General features: G+C 44.4%; 1 protein-coding gene across 1 annotated transcript; it reads left to right on the forward strand.

The window, feature by feature from the left end:
* The first annotated feature begins 2,296 nt into the window (after positions 1-2,296).
* LOC141191540 (uncharacterized) lies at positions 2,297-21,040 on the forward strand. The gene is made up of 7 exons (XM_073661435.1): positions 2,297-2,346; positions 14,840-14,923; positions 15,044-15,223; positions 15,307-15,430; positions 15,514-15,611; positions 15,806-15,896; positions 19,210-21,040. The coding sequence occupies exons 2-7, from the start codon at positions 14,846-14,848 to the stop codon at positions 20,292-20,294; spliced, it is 1,656 nt and encodes a 551-aa protein (XP_073517536.1). The 5' UTR covers positions 2,297-2,346; positions 14,840-14,845; the 3' UTR covers positions 20,295-21,040.
* The last annotated feature ends 296 nt before the right edge of the window (positions 21,041-21,336 follow it).

Here is a 21,336-nt window from a genome sequence, read left to right on the forward strand (position 1 = left end):
TATATATTGGATCAGAGAAAACTTACGGCATAGAAATAATAACAGATCCTCCATACTCACTATGTACCGTAGATACAGTAACACAATCAAGCTTGCTATATTGATACAACAACAATTATAGAATAAAGAGTGTGGTTTGGAAACTGCTGTTCTCATGATTGTGCTGCATTCAAGCAGCATTGTGATAACAATAGTGAACATTACACGACGGTCATATAGTAAAGTCCCCACACACCAATTGTTTTTTTAATTCACCTAAAAAAACTGGTAGGTTATGTGTACATAAGTCTCTGAATCATAATGGGGATAATTTGGGAAGCTTGGGGAACCTGACATGATCGAGAGGAGATGAGTTTAATGACAAACATATGAAAACATCATGTCTGCATAACCTGTGATTTCTTACATAACACACAATACGTATATCCACATCATTGGTTTTTTTCTTTTAAAAAAATATTCCATATAAACAGCACGTAATTGACAAAGTTGTATCTTTTTTGTAGTAGACATAAATATGTAAAACGCACATATACTGTATGTGCAGATCTTATCATACATACACCCACATATAGACAGGCTTACAGTATATGTAACAACATAGAGAGTCAGCACTTGTGAGGGAGCCAAGAAAGATGCCCCCCTACCCAGGCCAGCCCTGCGGTAATTGTAATACACCCCCCTCCCCCAATTGCCATAGACAATAATAATGCACAAATTTTGTTCCCATCCACAGTTATTGTGCTTAACAATACTAAGGGCTCATTTAGACGTCTGTGCAATGTATGGACTGGACGTGGGTCTCCTGACCTGAGCATGACGACTTCATAGAAGTATATACAGCTCCATGGTGAAGTCCCGGTGATAAGAAACAGGGAAGGGTCGATGCAATGTACCCACCACCTGGTGGAGTTGATCCCGTCAGGCTCAACTGTGATGAGAGAAGTAGCAAAATGGTATTCCTCGTATAGACTGCTTCTCCACTGTTGAAGTCAACAGAAGTAGGCAAAAAATGAGGAAAAAAGCTTTATGATGGTCCTAGGAAGATGTCAGATCGATTTTGAAACACATTGCTATCTTTTAATATGTTTGTTGTTTTTCTACACCTTCTCATCCTTGTCTTCAGCATGACAGCGCCCACCATAAAGCTTCTTTTCTAATTTTTTACCTCACAATTATAGAAATATATGAGACTGTCACGCTCAGGTCAGGAGACTCACGGCCAGCCAATGCATTGTAGTCTGTACTTGGACATTAGAATGAGCTGTAACGAGGTTGTTTTTATCCTCTTTGCTGTAATCTATAGGACACAGTTCAGACTGAACTTTCGTCAGTCCTCATAGAGCAGAGACGCTTAGCACGTGATACCATGAGAGCTCACAGTATTAGAAATATTTATTTTTTCTCCCACCACATATTCAAAAAACATCACAGAAAAAAGGCGGACATATTTACCAAAACCAAGATGCTGTTACACTGACTCACTTCTCATGGAAAAACCGTGAGTCAGGATAGTCAAGGAGTTTGAGGTCAAGAGCCAGGAGGGTATAAAAAGAGGGAAGAGACAAAGACCTAGTCAGGTCACAGTCCAGAGTCAGAATTCCAAGGTCAGCGTATGTCAAGGCAAAAGGGGTAATACAAACGGGTGGTCAATAGGGAAAGCCAGGGTCCAGCAACAGAAGATCAGAATGTCTGAATTCAGAGCATAAAGCACAGAGGGAACAGACCACATTGAGCTGAAAGCTACGACCAGCAGCTACCGGGGACTTACAGCTCAGCTAAGTAGCTGGGTAATCACTAGGAACAGGGAACACCTGAAGGAAACTCAGCACCTCCCAGTCTCAGATTGCACGGCTGAGCTGTCAATCAAAGTACCGACAGCTCAGCAAGTCTCTGAACTAGATTGGATGACTGAGCTGTCACTGCGTCCAAGACACACTGAGCGGAGGAATCGTGACAGACACAATATCAACTACACTGCAGGACACAACAGTCCCCATGATAAAGGCGGAGTCAGCACAGGTGCAAAATAGATGAAACAACCACTCACACCGATGGTTCATGGAAGGGCGGCTGCATAGTATTATAAGTGCAAATGGATAAGGCCGATATAGGGCGCCAGTCACACAGATAAGTGAGGTAAATAGTGTCTGGCCTATAACCTAATAGAGACGCTCACCACACACTAAACATTTGTACGCACTCCATTCTACAGAGTACAGCAGAGTCCTGCATCCACTGAGGCCCCTGATCATGTGACCCCTGACTCCTCCCCTCCTGTGACCTCATCACAGGTCCTGTGCGCACAGAGCAGCCATATATGTGGTGGTGACTCTGCAGGTGGAGGTATGTGGAGATCCCCCATTATTCTCTATATCGCCTCCATTCTCCGCAGCGCTGTACACACATTATTATCACTGTCCCCATTGGGGTTCTCTCTATAGACTTTATTCACACATTTCAATTGCATTTTGCAGCTACAAAAACAATTAGATTTCTACATTTGTGTGACCACCCAACTGTCAGAGAAGATAAAGAGGGATAGATTGTACATCATGACATCTTAGGCCACATACATAACCATTCCTCTAATCCCTAACCACACCCATTACCATTTAATTCTACCCTCAACACATAAAGTAAATGGACGACCCCTTTACACTTAGGCCGTCTTCTCGGTGTTCCTCTCTATCCTCAGACCATCTCCTCTGCATTTCTTGTCGGTCTTCTCAGCGCTCTTCTTTACTCTCAGGCCATCTCCTCAGTGCTCCTCTTTACTCTCAGACCATCTCCTCAGTGCTCCTCTTTACTCTCAGGCCATCTCCTCAGCGCTCCTCTTTACTCTCAGGCCATCTCCTCAGCGCTCCTCTTTACTCTCAGGCCATCTCCTCAGCGCTCCTCTTTACTCTCAGGCCATCTCCTCAGCGCTCCTCTTTACTCTCAGGCCATCTCCTCAGCGCTCCTCTTTACTCTCAGGCCATCTCCTCAGCACTCCTCTTTACTCTCAGGCTATCTCCTCAGCGCTCCTCTTTACTTTCAGGCCATCTCCTCAGCGCTCCTCTTTACTCTCAGGCCATCTCCTCAGAGCTCCTCTTTACTCTCAGGCCATCTCCTCAGCGCTCCTCTTTACTCTCAGGCCATCTCCTCAGCGCTCCTCTTTACTCTCAGGCCGTCTCCTCAGCGCTCCTCTTTACTCTCAGGCCATCTCCTCAGCGCTCCTCTTTACTCTCAGGCCATCTCCTCAGCGCTCCTCTTTACTCTCCGGCCATCTCCTCAGCGCTCCTCTTTACTCTCAGGCCATCTCCTCAGCGCTCCTCTTCACTCTCAGGCCATCTCCTCAGCGCTCCTCTTTACTCTCAGGCCATCTCCTCAGCGCTCCTCTTCACTCTCAGGCCATCTCCACAGCGCTCCTCTTTACTCTCAGGCCAACTCCTCAGCGCTCCTCTTTACTCTCAGGCCATCTCCTCAGCGCTCCTCTTTACTCTTCGGCCATCTCCTCAGCGCTCCTCTTTACTCTCAGGTCATCTCCTCAGCGCTCCTCTTTACTCTCATGCCATCTCTTCAGCGCTCCTCTTTACTCTCAGGCCATCTCCTCAGCGCTCCTCTTTACTCTCAGGCCATCTCCTCAGCGCTCCTATTTACTCTCAGGCCATCTCCTCAGCGCTCCTCTTTACTCTCAGGCCATCTCCTCAGCGCTCCTCTTTACTCTCAGGCCATCTCCTCAGCGCTCTTCTTTACTCTCAGGCCATCTCCTCAGCGCTCCTCTTTACTCTCCGGCCATCTCCTCAGCGCTCTTCTTTACTCTCAGGTCATCTCCTCAGCTCTCCTCTTTACTCTCATGCCATCTCCTCAGCGCTCCTCTTTACTCTCAGGCCATCTCCTCAGCGCTCCTCTTTACTCTCAGGCCATCTCCTCAGCGCTCCTCTTTACTCTCATGCCATCTCCTCAGCGCTCCTCTTTACTCTCAGGCCATTTCCTCAGCGCTCCTCTTCACTCTCAGGCCATCTCCTCAGCACTCCTCTTTACTCTCAGGCCATCTCCTCAGCGCTCCTCTTCACTCTCAGGCCATCTCCTCAGCGCTCCTCTTTACTCTCAGGCCAACTCCTCAGCGCTGATCTTTACTCTCAGGCCATCTCCTCAGCGCTCCTCTTTACTCTCAGGCCATCTCCTCAGTTCTCCTCTTTACTCTCAGGCCATCTCCTCAGCACAACTCTTTACTCTCAGGCCATCTCCTCAGCGCTCCTCTTTACTCTCAGGCCATCTCCTCAGCGCTCCTCTTTACTCTCAGGCCAACTCCTCAGCGCTCCTCTTTACTCTCAGGCCATCTCCTCAGTTCTCCTCTTTACTCTCAGGCCATCTCCTCAGCGCTCCTCTTTACTCTCAGGCCATCTCCTCAGTTCTCCTCTTTACTCTCAGGCCATCTCCTCAGTTCTCCTCTTTACTCTCAGGCCATCTCCTCAGCACAACTCTTTACTCTCAGGCCATCTCCTCAGTGCTCCTCTTTACTCTCAGGCCATCTCCTCAGCGCTCCTCTTTACTCTCAGGCCATCTCCTCAGCACAACTCTTTACTCTCAGGCCATCTCCTCAGCGCTCCTCTTTACTCTCAGGCCATCTCCTCAGCGCTCCTCTTTACTCTCAGGCCATCTCCTCAGCGCTCCTCTTTACTCTCTGGCCATCTCCTCAGCGCTGCTCTTTACTCTCAGGTCATCTCCTCAGCGCTCCTCTTTACGCTCAGGCCATCTCCTCAGCGCTCCTCTTTACTCTCAGGCCATCTCCTTAGCGCTCCTCTTTACTCTCAGGCCATCTCCTCAGCGCTGCTCTTTACTCTCAGGTCATCTCCTCAGCGCTCCTCTTTACGCTCAGGCCATCTCCTCAGCGCTCCTCTTTACTCTCAGGCCATCTCCTCAGCGCTCCTCTTTACTCTCAGGCCATCTCCTCAGCGCTCTTCTTTACTCTCAGGCCATCTCCTCAGCGCTCCTCTTTACTCTCCGGCCATCTCCTCAGCGCTCCTCTTTACTCTCAGGTCATCTCCTCAGCTCTCCTCTTTACTCTCATGCCATCTCCTCAGCACTCCTCTTTACTCTCAGGCCATCTCCTCAGCGCTCCTCTTTACTCTCAGGCCATCTCCTCAGCGCTCCTCTTTACTCTCATGCCATCTCCTCAGCGCTCCTCTTTACTCTCAGGCCATTTCCTCAGCGCTCCTCTTCACTCTCAGGCCATCTCCTCAGCACTCCTCTTTACTCTCAGGCCATCTCCTCAGCGCTCCTCTTCACTCTCAGGCCATCTCCTCAGCGCTCCTCTTTACTCTCAGGCCAACTCCTCAGCGCTCCTCTTTACTCTCAGGCCATCTCCTCAGCGCTCCTCTTTACTCTCAGGCCATCTCCTCAGTTCTCCTCTTTACTCTCAGGCCATCTCCTCAGCACAACTCTTTACTCTCAGGCCATCTCCTCAGCGCTCCTCTTTACTCTCAGGCCATCTCCTCAGCGCTCCTCTTTACTCTCAGGCCAACTCCTCAGCGCTCCTCTTTACTCTCAGGCCATCTCCTCAGTTCTCCTCTTTACTCTCAGGCCATCTCCTCAGCGCTCCTCTTTACTCTCAGGCCATCTCCTCAGTTCTCCTCTTTACTCTCAGGCCATCTCCTCAGTTCTCCTCTTTACTCTCAGGCCATCTCCTCAGCACAACTCTTTACTCTCAGGCCATCTCCTCAGTGCTCCTCTTTACTCCCAGGCCATCTCCTCAGCGCTCCTCTTTACGCTCAGGCCATCTCCTCAGCACAACTCTTTACTCTCAGGCCATCTCCTCAGCGCTCCTCTTTACTCTCAGGCCATCTCCTCAGCGCTCCTCTTTACTCTCAGGCCATCTCCTCAGCGCTGCTCTTTACTCTCAGGTCATCTCCTCAGCGCTCCTCTTTACGCTCAGGCCATCTCCTCAGCGCTCCTCTTTACTCTCAGGCCATCTCCTTAGCGCTCCTCTTTACTCTCAGGCCATCTCCTCAGCGCTCCTCTTTACTCTCAGTCCATCTCCTCAGCTCTCCTCTTTACTCTCAGGCCATCTCCTCTGGACTCCTCTCTGCCCTCAGTCTGCCTCCTCATCGCTTTTCTTTGCTCCCAGGCTGTCTCCTCAGTTCTTCTCTCTACACATAGGCTGTCTCCTCAGTGTTCCTCTCTGCTCTCAGGCTGCCTCCTTTGCACTCATCTCTAACCTCAGGCTGTCTCCTTAGCACTTATCTCTTCCTTCAGGCTGTTTCCTGAGTGCTTCTCTTTACCCTCAGGCTGTCTCCTCAGCGCTCCTCTTTACGCTCAGTCTCACTCTTCAGCTCTCCTTTGTACCCTCAGGTCATCTCTTCAGCGCTCCTCTCTGCTTTCTGAACCTCTACTCAGTGCTCTGCTCTCAGGCTGTCTCCTCAGCGCTCCTCTCTGTATTCGGGCCATCTCCTTTCTTCTCTGCTGTCTGGATACCTCACTGGTGCTCATATCTAACCTCAGGCCATCCCCTCAACATTCTTCTCCACTTTCTGGCTGTCTCCTCAGCGCTCCTTTCTTTGCTCAGGCTGCCTCCTCAGCGTTCCTCTCTTTCCTCAGACAATCTCCTCAGCGTTCCCCTCTGCTCTCAGGCCATCTCATCATTATTGCTGTCTGTCCTCAGGCTAAGGCTCATTACAACTTTGGACATCACAATGTGCCTGAACCAACAGCAGAAAGTATAAAAGAGGTTTCCCCTTTCAATCTTCTGTACACAATCTACGAGCCTGTGTAACAGATACTATAATCAGCATTACTCACCTTCCCCTGCTCCAGTGTCGGCTCTCTGCTGCTGCTCGGGTCTTCTTTATAGGCTGCAGTGGTTATGTCATGTCTTTAGCGTGTGTGACAACCGCAGACAATCACTGATCTCAACTGTAATGAATAAATTGGCATCAGTTCTGAGATCAGTGGTTGACTGCAGCGCTCTAATGCGCTACAGTTAAGATGTCACCAGGGCTGAAAATTTTGTATCTAACAATTTTTTCGTGTCGCCATTTTCTTAGACCTGTAACTATTTTCATTCATCCATCGATGGCCCGGTTTCAATGATTATTTCTTGTTTTCTTCTTTTTGTTGATACAATTTTGGCGTACATATGACATTTTAATAGCTTTTTATTACATTTTTATGTGGAATTGTGGTGATCAAAAACATTATTCCTAGTTTTTTGATTTACACCATATGGGAAAAAATATTTCAAAATGTTATTAATTCAGGCAGTTATGTACATGGCAATACCGAATATTTTTTTTAATGCACTGGGCAGCACGGTGACTCAGTGGTTAGCACTGCAGCCTTGCAGCGCTGGGGTCCTGGGTTCAAATCCCTCTCTGTGGTCCAGCTCACCCCAAACCATCTCGATTAGGTACAGGTCTGGTGACTGTGGAGGCCAGGTCATCTAGCGTAGCACCCCATCACTCTCCTTCTTGGTCAAATAGCCCTTACACAGCCTGGAGGTGTGTTTGGGGTCATTGTCCTGTTGAAAAATAAATGATAGTCCAACTAAACGCAAACCGGATGGAATAGCATGCCGAGATGGTTTTGGGTGAGCTGGACCGCAGAGTGAAGGCAAAAGGGCCAACAAGTGTTAAGCATCTCTTGGAACTCCTTCAAGATTGTTGGAAGACCATTTCTGGTGGCTACCTCTTGAAGCTCATCAAGAGAATGCCAAGAGTGTGCAAAGCAGTCATCAAAGCAAAAGGTGGCTACTTTGAAGAACCTAGAATATAAGACATATTTTCAGTTGTTTCACACTATTTTGTTAAGCATATAATTCCACATGTGTTAATTCATAGTTTTGATGCCTTCAGTGTGAATGTACAATTTTCAAAGTCATGAAAATACAGAAAAATCTTTAAATGAGAAGGTGTGTCCAAACTTTTGGTCTGTACTGTAAATGGGCAGGGGGGTGGGAGGGTAGGTAAGGTTGCAGTTGGACAGGTTGTGGACGGAAGGTATGTGTCCTCGAGGTGCCAAGCTTCGGTGATGCAGGACCCGAAGAAGCAGGCTCCAGCACACATAGTGCTGAGAGATAGTTAATGGGCCCGGATTAAAGTTCCGGGTTTTATGAGCAGCTGAAAGAGCTGGGGGGGAACGGCTGCTCACTTACTTCCAGTCCAGGTCTTGGAAGGCTGATTTAAGACCGCTGCGCCTATCTCAGTCTGTCTGTCTGTGTGTTGTGCAAGGTGAGCAAGCCTTGCATGTGCTGCTCAGACCTTGCTGAAGGCAGGTAAAGGTATCTGCATTTAAATGGCTGAGGCCGTGCTCTATATGGAACTGCTATTTTGTGTTTTTTTTTCTTTTATACCTTTTCGGAACCTGAAAGAGGCTGTGATATTTTTGTTTCCTGCCTGGTTTATGGACATTTAATAAACCACCAGTTTGTTTGAACCTACGGACTGTATCCCTGTGTGAACCAGCGCCTACCACAGAGCTGACCCCTCACAATAAATAAATATATATGTTATATTTTTTTTTTTTCATTACTCTCCTTAGGTGTCTTGCCAATTTTTCCACGCTTCCACATAGTGCTATAACCATCTATAGTGCCCTATAAAGTATTAGCCCCCCCCTCTCATTGCCATATACAGTAATGATCCTCATCTTTGTTACCCCCATAGTTTTAGTGCCCCACACCACTTCTCCTCTTTTGCTGTAATCTACAGGATATGGTTGTAATAATTTATTTTTTTGTAACACCAGAAATTAACTCCTGAGCATACACTGCACCCTGCTAGTTGCCACCATGCCAGTGTTTCTTTCTGTATTACCATAAAAAAACAGTGCACCCCTAATACACATTGAAATAACAGAGAGATTTAAACTTGCTTATAACATATCATAATCACAATGGAGACGAGCTTCAGATTATTGCCCAACTATTTTCACTTTTTGGCTTTGTCAGGGGTGAGATGTGGAATCCACTTTCTATGGATTGAGGGATGATTCCTGAACATTGCACCCATAGCTTATAGCAGGTGAGAATAAAAAATAGTTTTCTTGATCACTTTGAAACATACACTGTCTGCGCAATTATTAGGCAAGTGAATATTTTGACTGTATCATCATTTTTGTACAGATTTTCCAAATACAAGCTGTATAAACTTAAATGTTTAGTGGATGAAGTAGATCAGGTGATGTGTATTGTAATGAGGGGTGTGTGGCCTATGGATATTGAAACCCTTTGTCAGGGGGGTACAATTATTAGGCAGCTTATTTTTCTCAGGCAAAATGGGCCAAAAAGAGTTTTAACTGACTATAAAAACTCAAAAATGGTTAAGTCTTACAGAGGGATGCAACACTCCTTAAATTGCTCAGATATTGGGTGTGATCACAGAACCTTCAAAATGTATAGGGTCACAAAAGAAAAAAAAAAGAATAGCATTAACTGCAAAAGATTTCAGAAGACTCAAATGTGAAGCGACCAGGAAGATATTATCCTCTTGTGCTGTCCTATTCCAGAACTGCAGCTTCCCTGGAGGCCCAGAAGAACTAGGTGTTCAGTGCTCAGAGACAAGGCCGGGGTTGAATACCAACCACCACTGAACAAGACACAAGAAATGACTTGGCCAAGAAATAGCGGAAGACAGATTTTTCAAAGGTTTTATGGACTGATGAGAGTGACTTTTGACGGACCAGATGGATGGGCCCGTGGCTGGATCAGTAATGGGCACAGACCTCGACTTCGACTCCGACTCTAGCGAGGTGGAGGTGGGAACTGCTATGGGCTGGTATTATTACAGATGAGCTAGTTGGACCTTTTCAAGTTGAAGATAGATGCAAAATCAACTCAAAAACCTTCTGCCAGTTTTTAGAAGACACTTTAAACAGAGGTACAGAAAAAATCTACATCTTTAAAAAAAAAACAGGATTGTTCTGCAGGACAATGCTCAATCGCAGCATCGAAGTCTTCACTGCTCAGTGCCCAGAAAGGTGTTAAAGATGAAAGACTAATGACATGACTTTTTCCTCTCTGGACCTAAACCTTCCTGAGAACTTTCGAGCTTTTCTTAAACTCGAGATTTATGGTGAAGGAGAACAGTCCCCTCTCTGATCAGTGTCTGGGACTATGGTTGGTTCTGCCCACAAAGATGAATGTCAACAGAGTAAGAAACTAATTGACTCCATGGATGGGTGGCTTATCACTGGTGTTGAGAAGAATGGTGGCTATATTGGTCACTGATATATACAGTTATATGAAAAAGTTTGGGCACCCCTATTAATCTTAAGCTTAATGTTTTATAAAAATTGGTGTTTTTGCAACAGCTATTTCAGTTTGATATATGTAATAACTGTTGGACACAGTAATGTTTCTGCCTTGAAATGAGGTTTATTGTACTAACAGAAAATGTGCAATCTGCATTCAAACAAAATTTGTCAGGTGCATAAGTATGGGCACCCTTATCATTTTCGTGTTTTAAATACTCCTACCTACTTTTTACTGACTTACTAAAGCCCCTTTTTGGTTTTGTAACCTCATTGAGCTTTGAACTTCATAGCCAGGTGTATGCAATCATGAGAAAAGCTACTTAAAGTGGCCACTTGCAAGTTGTTTTCCTGTTTGAATCTCCTCTGAAGAGTGGCATCATGGGCTCCTCAAAACAACTGTAAAATGATCAGAAAACAAAGATTATTCAACATAGTTGTTCAGGGGAAGGATACAAAAAGCTGTCTCAGAGATTTAACCTGTCAGTTTCCACTATGAGGAACATAGTAAGGAAATGGAAGAACATAGGGACAGTTCTTGTTAAGGCCAGAAGTGGCAGGCCAAGAAAAACATCAGAAAGGCAGAGAAGAAGAATGGTGAGATCAGTCAAGGACAATCCTCAGACCACCTCCAGAGAGCTGCAGCATCAACTTGCTGCAGATGGTGTCACTGTGCAACTTGCTGCAGATGGCGTCAACTATACAACGCACTTTGCACAAGGAGAAGCTGTATGGGAGAGTGATGCGAAAGAAGCCGTTTCTGCAAGCACGCCACAAACAGAGTCGGCTGAGGTATGCAAAAGCACATTTGGAGAAGCCAATTTCTTTTTGGAAGAAGGTCCTGTGGACTGATGAAACCAAGATTGAGTTGTTTGGTCATACAAAAAGGCGTTATGCATGGCGGCAAAAAAACACAGCATTCCAAGAAAAACACTTGCTACTCACAGTAAAATTTGGTGGAGGTTCCATCATGCTTTGGGGCTGTGTGGCCAATGCCGGCACCGGGAATCTTGTTAAAGTTGAGGGACGCATGGATTTCTCTCAGTATCAGCAGATTCTTGACAATAATGTTCAAGAATCAGTGATAAAGTTGAAGTTATGCAGGGGATGGATCTTTCAGCAAGACAATGATCCAAAACAGCGCTCCAAATCTACTCAGGCATTCATGCAGAGGAACAATTACAATGTTCTGGAATGGCCATCCCAGTCCCCAAACCTGAATATTATTGAACATCTGTGGGATCATTTGAAGAGGGCTGTCCATGCAAGGCGACCATCAAACTTTACTGAACTGGAATTGTTTTGTAAAGAGGAATGGTCAAAAATACCTTCATCCAGGATCCATGAACTCATTAAAAGCTACAGGAAGCGACTAGAGGCTGTTATTTTTGCAAAAGGAGGATCTACTAAATATTAAACTTTTCTGGTGAGGTGCCCATACTTATGCACCTGTCAAATTTTGTTTGAATGCAGATTGCACATTTTCTGTTAGTACAATAAACCTAATTTCAAGGCAGAAACATTACTGTGTCCAACAATTATTACATATATCAAACTGAAATAGCTGTTGCAAAAAAACCAATTTTTATAAAACATTAAGCTTAAGATTAATAGGGGTGCCCAAACTTTTTCATATAACTGTATTTATTAAATGTCAGAAATGTATTCTATAACAGATGAAAATAAACAATTAAGATGGAAAATTTACATTTTTCATATAGTTGCATAATAATTCTGGACACAGATATTCTGCTAAGACAACACCTCACTTTTACTTTCTTAAATATTCAGGTTTCAGGTTTATTACCCTTTGGATTGACCAACAGCACTGGAGATGTTAAGGCTGTGTGCCCACAATGCGTTTTTTAAGCATTTCCGCAGTGGCAAAAATGCTGCAGAAACGCTTAAAAAACGCATGGTAGAAGGCCTGCCATGTTCCCCAATGATAATCCGCATGTGCTGTGCACATGCTGCGGAAATTTCCGCTGCGGATTATCATTGCGGAATAAAATGCAGCACTACCAATTATTTTGCGGAAGCGCTGCGTTTTCGCTGCCATTGACTTGCATTGGAACGCATGTATTCCGCTTCACTAGATAAGCACATGTGTTCAATGTGCAGATGGTACCCGGGTGTGGAGGACAGGAGACTCTCCTCCGGACCCGGGTACCATAGTACCTGTGAAAAAAAGAATAAAATAAAAAATAAATGTTATACTTACCTTCTGACGGCCCCCGCTGCGCTCGTCCTCCCATGCCGCCAACTCACGGTGGACTGGAGGACCTGCGCTGACATCATAGTCATGTGACGGCAGGTCCTTCAGTGTACCGCGATCTGCCTGCAGCCAGGACGGAGCGAAGCAAGACTGCGGGGCCATCAGAAGGTAAGTATAGATTTATTTTACCATTCTTTCGGTCACACTATATAAATCCATGCCATTTGCATGGATTTATATAGTGTGACCAAGTTGTCAAGCACTTTCCAGGTGATGCTAAAATCGCCTGGAAAGCGCTTGTCAACCCGCATGCGGAAATGCATGCGAAGAAAGCTTCACATCCGCTTGTCCCTGGCAGGAAAAACGCATGTACAATCCGCATGTACAATCCACATGTACAATCCGCATGCGTTTTTTCTGCTAGGGAGATGCAGAAATGCTCAGGAAAAATCCGGAGCATTTCTGCATCGTGGGCACATAACCTAAATAATAAAAGTAATGATCAAAAATAGAAATTTCCTAATAATTGTGCACACAGTGTAGAGTAGCCGGTGGAGATAGAAGCACTTTCCAGAACTTATCGTGGAGTGATGAGATGTGTACAAATAAACCATTAACATATTTTATTGGCTGTACAAAGACTGGTGCGTTCTTTATATTGTTAAATTACCTGAATTATTTTATAACTTCCGTAATCCCAACGGATAGTGTGGCACCCCTGCGGGTTCAGTCGCCACAGAGGTACTGCATCTCACCCAGAGGTGTGGTATCTCACTCTCAGGTAAGATACAAAATGAGGGGTCGCTCAGTGTAAAAATGGGTGCTCAGAGGTAATGTAAAGTCTAATAATATGGAAGAAAACCTCGGCACACCATTGGAAAAATAGGATATGGACAATGCAGATTGTGCAAAAAGAATATAGTTTATTCAGCCGTCCTTTTAATAGTCCAAAAAATTGTTATACACAAACATATACCATCCTTTAGTTATTCATAGTCCAAGAATATTGTGATCAAGCATTCACTCTCAGGTAAGAATGGAGTGCTGCCCGGGACCCTAACACCTGCATCCAACACACCACTCCAGGCCAGCCGGGGGGGGGGCAAGATGTCTCTGGTTCTTGCTGCGCCACTTCCCTTGGCTGGAGTGGAGGAGAACCAAGTGAGGGGGAACCATGTAGTGGGTGTGGGTGGAGGACGTAGATTAGGGGAGCACTTCAGTAGCTGTATAAAAAGGGGAGCCATCTTAGAAAGACAGTTCAGTCAGAGGAGGAGAGTGTGTGGAGCAGAGGCTCTGCAGCAGTTCTGCTCCGGAGGCGGGCCTAGTGAGAGGCCCAGAACTGAGAGAGAAGAGAGAGAGAGAGGGAAGAGGAGCGGGAGCAGGAGAAAGGCTCCAGGAACAGAAGAAGGGATCCCAGGGGTACGGGAAGTGCTGGAATCCACCCGTACGCACGAATCTGCCAGGCGGTGAAGGGATCAAGCCGCAGAGGGGACCGGCCCCTTAACTAGTGGAGAATTACAAAGCTCAGCTAGGAACCGGAGGCTGCTATACTTGCAATGTGCAGTGGCCACATCTGCAATTATATCGCCGAGAAGGGGGCCACAGAGGGTCCAGGGGACTGCAGGTCGCCCGACAAGACCCGAGGCTACTGGATTGGGACACTGATTGCGAGGCGCAGGGCAGGAGGGTGAGAGCCAGTGCAGGAAGACGACTGAGAAAGGCACACAGAAGGGGGTCCCGTTAAGTGCTCCTGAATTATCTGGGGGATTGCTGAACCCCTGCTTGGTGAACGCAGCGCGACGTGGGAGGCTGTAAGCTGGACAGTGCAACCTGAGGAACTTAAGAACTGTGAGTAAACTTGGAAGACTGCACCCCACTGTCTCTGTGATTATTGCCTGCGCCATCACCCCCTGCACTACAGCGCCCAGCATAACCTATAACATCAACACTGCCCTGGAGCTAAGCTCTACCTGTGGAGAGCCACAACATCCCTGCTGCAGTAACATCAGCTCCAGAGGACCTGCTCCGCAGCGGCAGCTCCTTTAGCCGCATTCCACAAGTGGCGTCATGAACTTTGTACATAAATCCCCTGTAAATATTCCCTTATTGAATGACCGCCCTGGGTCACCGCCACTGTGACATCTCCCATAGCAACAACTGGCCCGGCACCGAGTACCCCACGGCCCAGGGGGCGCGTCAATAGCACATCGGTATCTCTGTATGACCTGAAGATGTATGATGTGCTCTACCACATTATTGCTTTATACCGGCATCATAATGCTATTAATTTTTTTTATTACACAGAATTTTATATATTTTACACCAACTCATCTTCAATCCACTCAGATTCCCACAATATGAGATACTAATAATTTATCTATATAATTTTCCTAGAGAAGAATGGATAGAGACAGAAAGAAGATGGTGGAGAGGATATTACACCTCACCCTAGAGATCCTCTTCCGGCTTACTGGAGAGGTGAGAGATTCTGATGACGTCACATTACATCATTCTTATCTACAGATGGACAGAACTGGAGAGGTGAGGACTCCGGAAATGTCTGGAGGGAGATTTATTAATGTGTCTCTCCATAACCAGGATTACACTGTAGTGAAGAAGACCTCTAGTGAGCTCTGTCAGGACCCTGTGTCTGAGGGATGGGAAAGACCCATAAGCCCAATCACGGGGCCTCCACCTCACCCCCTGATACATGAGGACATCAATGACCAGAAGATCCTAGAACTCACCTACAAGATGATTGAGCTGCTGACTGGAGAGGTGACACTGCTGGGAATGCTGGGACATTATACAGTAAGGCTATGAAGGGATCGGGGGGATGACGGTATCATTGTATGTGTCAGGTTCCTATAAGGTGTCAGGATGTCGCTGTCTATTTCTCCATGGAGGAGTGGGAGTATTTAGAAGAACATAAAGATCTGTACAGGGACATCATGATGGAGGTTCCCCAGCCCCTCACATCACCAGGTAATAGACAGGACTAAATACACACGGCCCATAATTATCTGTATGTAAAGAACGAATTCAGTCCCTGTATGTGTTTCATCCAGATCTATCCGGTAAGAGAATAACACCAGAGAGATGTCCCCGTCCTCTTCTTCCACAGGACTGTAAACAAGAAGACCCCAATGTTCCTCAGGATCATCAGGTAGACGGAGAGAAGGTGTCAGGAGATCTCCCCTATGATGTGTAGATGGCTGTGAAGGTCTTGTGTTCAGTCTTGTTTTATCCACCAGTATTATATGTTTTATACTTGTGTAATGATAACGGTGGAGATGGCAGGATTAGAGCTGATCATAGATGTGACTTCTCCGTCTGTGACTTTTACAATATTTGTTTCAGGGTGAAGATCTGACCCATATTAATACTACAGAGACATATGTGAGGGGTGATGAGCGGTGTAAAGAGGAGATTCCTACATATGACTACCCAGGTGAGTAGTAACCGCTAAATGCAGAGAAGTCACGGATTCTTCTCAATCACCGGCTGTGGCTGCTTTATCGGTGGTGTAGTCCAGCCATGTTATAATCGTGTGATCACCATTTTACCTCTAGACCAAAACATTTTCCGCCATCCAAAAATGTTCACATTACTTTGTGTAATTGTGAAAGAACTTTTCTGTAGAACTTACAACCTGGAGGATCCACCTACTCCCTGGGATTAGTAGACGCTGACCATTACCTGCCCAGATCTGTAAACTACAAAGCCAAATTACATCGTACGTAGAATGTGCTGACAAGTGAGAAAATTACTTGAAGACAAATTATGATGGGCCTGTAAGAGAAAGCGGAGGGTAATGATGCTGTCGGCTTCCTAGATCCCTGTTATCTTATTGGATGAATCTACCTTCTCTCCCTTCTGTGCTGCTGAATGTGCTCATATGATCCCTACAAGACCAGGTCCAGTCTTTCTGGACAAACTTCACTTTTATGATCAACAACATTAAATGTGCAGTGAGGGCCAAGTGTGAATTTCTGTACAACAGAGTTTCCCTTTATCCTGACTTTTCAATTTCTTTTAAAACCAACTAACTTCAAACAGGATTGTGATAAACAATACAGAAAACATTACACCTGTGCCATGATATATCTCTAAGCTGTGCGTGGCTGATGGCTGTAATATACATTTATTCACGTCTGCAGGAGATGTGTTGGCTCCAGCCCTGGTTTCATGGATTCACTCCGCGTCATAAATTCCATTATGTTTTCAATCCTAAGGAATTCAGATTACTGCACAATCTCTCCTGAAATGGGGGCGCTAATGCTTTCTCTACTCTTCTGGTCAGGACTCATAGTAGCTCCAATGGTCCACCATAAATGTGTGCCACTCCGATTTAGTGTTGGAGCTCTCCCCTGATAAATACGTTGTTAGGGATGTAACATATCTTTTATTCTGTATTTTTTTCCAGGTTCATTTTGTATGATAGCTTTATTGTGGTGGGATCGGCCTGACTCACTTATGTGTCTCTGTAACTCCCTGGTAGTCTTTAAAAGTAGGTCTCCATTACCTCTTCCCAATGCCCGAGGTCTATATTTAAGACACCTCAGCTCTGCACTATTAGAAAAAGTTCTCTTTCAATGTCTAATATTTTTTCTTGAAAGTCATCTCACAGAAAATATTGGCCGTTATCATAGTTTAAATAATGAAGAACCACCGAGTCCCATACTATAATTCCCAATACCCACAGTTTCAAGTGGACCCTAAAAACCCATTTCTTTAGACTGGCGTATCGCCTCCACACACTATCTGTCCATCCCAGTTGTCCGTCTCAGTTTTCCCCCATATTAAAATCTTCTTCAATTTCAGGTTCATACCAATCATGCACATAATAGCCTCGGTCAGGACTGCACACATACTGGCTGGCGACCAGTCCATGTATTATTTATCCTATTCAGTATATCAAGGCTGCATTATATAATATATGTACATTCTACCTTTTGTGTCTCCCCCACTTCCTCATAGACTGTAAACTTGCGAGCAGGACCCTCACTCCTTTCGATATGAGATATGCTTATTCTGTATTGTCTGTCTAAGTCCCCCCTAAAATTTGTAAAGTGCTGCGGAATATGTTGGCGCTTTAAAAATAAACATTATTATTATTATAATTACCCCAGAGAGGTTTCACCACTAGTTACTCACTACTTACTGATGGAGACTGTTGAGTTTGATCATTTCAGTAGATGTGTTATTGTCTATACTCACAGTTTTTGACTACAGCAGTTAGTGCCCAAAATACTCTGATTTAACCCCTTCCTGCAGCCAGTTTTCTGTTCCTAATCAGGAACCATTTTCAATTCTGACGTGTGTCACTTTATGTGGTGATAACTTTGAGATTCTTCACAAAGGATAATAGGAAACAAATGGACCTCACAAATTATTTTCAATCTTTTCTTGAATCCGACAATCCCCTGTATACAGCTGTACACTACTGTCTGGGCACATGGCAGGTTAAGAAGGGAAGGAGCGCCATTTAGCTATTTGAATGCAGATCGTGCTGGGATAGTTTGCAGACACAATGTATTGGGGCCACTGTTCATGGTCACCTGGCAGCTCAAAAGATGGTCACCATGAACAGGCTTGGCACTATCTACTCCATTTTCCAGATCCCAGGGATTGTCTTGCTCATCACCCTTTAAACCCAAGAAGTATAGTCAGGTAGCCGGGTCAGAACCAGGAGGGCAGAGAAAATACAAAATCAGAAGACACAAGAGTAGTCAGTAAATGGGCCGAGGTCACAACAGGAAGCAAATCCACAAGCCGGGAGCTGAGCACAGAGGACTGAACCAGAGGAGAACAAGGCTGTATCTGGCAGCTTCCGGCAATATGCTTCCAGCTTTAGTAGGGTGCGGTGCTTTCCAAATGACTGAAGCAGGGAGCAGATTACTCCAGCTGGACAGCACACACACCCATACTGCCAGACTGGATGGTACTACAGGTCCCAGGCACCCTAATCTTAGTGGCTGGACAGAGCCTGCACCGCCCAGAGCTTCTGGTTCTGACGTCTCCTCCATCACCAGCGCCGCCTGCAGGATGAATAAGGCGGCTCCTGGTGAGAGAATCAGACGTTGCAGGAGCAGATCCCAGAGGAGATGGAACACACCATTTACAGAAGCCCTAATATGACAAAATGGCAGAAAACCAGAGCAGTAGAAATTCTCATAAAGTGGCTCCATTTTGGAAATTATAACCCTCAGTGAAATAATCTATAGGAGTAGTGACTATTTTGACTCCACAGGCACTTTCCGGAAATTAGCACACAGTGGATGATGGAGAGTGAAAATTACAAATATATCATTTCATTACCCAACACATAGTGCCCAGATTATGCTCCAGGGGACACACACCATCAATTAAGTGGGTTCTTCTCACTATAGTAATGCCAAATACATGGATGCTAAATGTGGTTTGGGCGCACTGCAAGGCTCAGAACGAGGGGTAGATTTGACTTTGGGAGTGCGGATATTGCTGGATTGGTTTATTGATAAGTAGAAGTTTTTATTGGTATAATTTTCGCCTACATAATATTTTTTGATGTCTTCTTATTCCATATTTTGGAGGCAGAATGAACAAACAGTTCAACACTACGCTCCACTAGTTTATTCTATGAGGTTTTCTATTAGACTGTGAACTGTCATTCTGTCAATAACTTGTCATTTCTACCAACAATTTTAAGTAGAAATGTTCAAAAATATAAATTTCAAGGATATTTTATTCAAAGTTAATAATTGTGTTTTTTTTCTTGGCAGATGACTGTACCAGGAGATCAGAGGGACAGGAGATTTTTAAATCGGATGATCTTGAGATCCCACAGGATACAATTGAAGTGAATGCCATTACTCCAGATATACCATCATCCCTTCACAGCAAAGATCTGTCATCTGATCATTTGAAACAGATCCTGTCTTCTGATTCATTACCGACTACTAAGGAAAATCAAAATAAAAAAATAAGCATTAAAAAACGAACTGCTCCTAAAGCAAAGAAGACATTTTCAGAAAATGGAAATAGTTTTACCCTCGAAAAGTCTATTCTTAAACATCAAAAAATTCACACAGTGGACAATAGATTTTTTTGTTCCAAATGTGGGAGATGTTTTAACCAGAAATCAGATTTTGTGAAGCACCAGAAAACCCACACAGGGGAGAAGCCTTTTTCATGTTCAGAATGTGGGAAATGTTTTAACCATAAATCAGCTTTGGTTAAGCACCAGAGAACTCACACAGGGGAGAAGCCTTTTTCATGTTCAGAATGTGGAAAATATTTTAATCGTAAAATGATTCTTGATAGCCACAAGAGAACTCACACAGGGGAGAAGCCTTTTTCATGTTCAGAATGTGGGAAATATTTTAACCGGAAATCAGCTGTTGTTATACACCTGAGAACCCACACAGGGGAGAAGCCTTTTTCATGTTCAGAATGTGGGAAATTTTTTAGCCATAAATCAGTTTTGGTTAACCACCAGAGAACCCACACAGGTGAGAAGCCTTTTTCATGTTCAGAATGTGGGAAATGTTTTAACCATAAATCAGCTTTGGTTAATCACCAGAGAACCCACACAGGGGAGAAGCCTTTTTCGTGTTCAGAATGTGGGAAATGTTTTATCCAGAAATCAACTTTGGTTAATCACCAGAGAATTCACACAGGGGAGAAGCCTTTTTCATGTTCAGAATGTGGGAAATGTTTTAACCAGAAATCAGATTTGATTAAGCACCAGAGAACCCACACAGGGGAGAAGCCTTTTTCATGTTCAGAATATCGGAAATGTTTTAATCAGAAATCAGCTTTGGTTAATCACCAGAGAACTCACACAGGGGAGAAGCCTTTTTCCTAATCTTTTTCTTTTTAATCCAATACATTTTTTTTTTTTTACAAAACAAGAAACCAGTACATACAATAATAAAATAACATACCATAGGGATGACATACATGCATCTGTCCTATATATCCTTTCAGCTTGCCCATTACCGTCTGATAACTTGCAGTTACTATATCTTACAATTAACATTCCACATTCTTGAAATCTCTTATATAACCATAATATTGTAATAAATATTATAATCCTATACACATATAGGTGTGCTATATTACCCATACCACATGTATATTGGAATTCCTTAACATTACAATGAAACATTAGACCTCACCAATACCCCCTTCTCCCATAAGTCATTGTCTCTCCAACAATAACCCCCTTGATGGCATTCCAGGTTTATCCAACCATAAGCCCCATATTTTCTCAAATGTATTCATTGAGTTTCGTTTTTTATATACCCCTTTTTCTAATCTGATAATATTATTTATTCTATTTTTGAGTTCACTAATTTCTGGAGGTGAAGGGTTAATCCATTTGGATGCAATATGTTTCCTAGCTTGAAATAAAATATGCAGCATCTGAAACAACGTATACTGGAAGCCTGTGCTAGCATTTCTTCTGCGGTGTTGCTATCAGTGTGTCAAGAGTGGAAGAAGAGGGTTGCATTGACAATCCAACACAATGGGCAGCACTTTGAACACATTTTATAAGATGTCATAAACTTGTAAAAAACTCATGAAAGAATAAAGTTACGTTAAAACTAAGCACACCATTGTTTTTCTTATGAAATTCTCAATAAGTTTGATGTGTCACATGACCCTCTTCCCATTGAAAAAAATAAAGTTGGATCCAAAATGGCAGACTTCAAAATGGCCACCATGGTCACCACCCATCTGGAAAAGTTTTCCCCCTCCCATATACTAATGTGCCACAGACAGGAAGTTGATATCACCAACCATTCCCATTTAATTTAGGTGTATCCATATAAAAGGCCCACCCTGTATTTATCAGTAAATCGTCAGCACAGAGTGAAAATCATTCGTCTAAGTTACCATATTTA

This window comes from Phyllobates terribilis, unplaced genomic scaffold (genome assembly GCF_046119375.1).
Source record: "Phyllobates terribilis strain yellow unplaced genomic scaffold, ASM4611937v1 Scaffold_47__1_contigs__length_9908305, whole genome shotgun sequence".
Classification (NCBI taxonomy): domain Eukaryota; kingdom Metazoa; phylum Chordata; class Amphibia; order Anura; family Dendrobatidae; genus Phyllobates; species Phyllobates terribilis.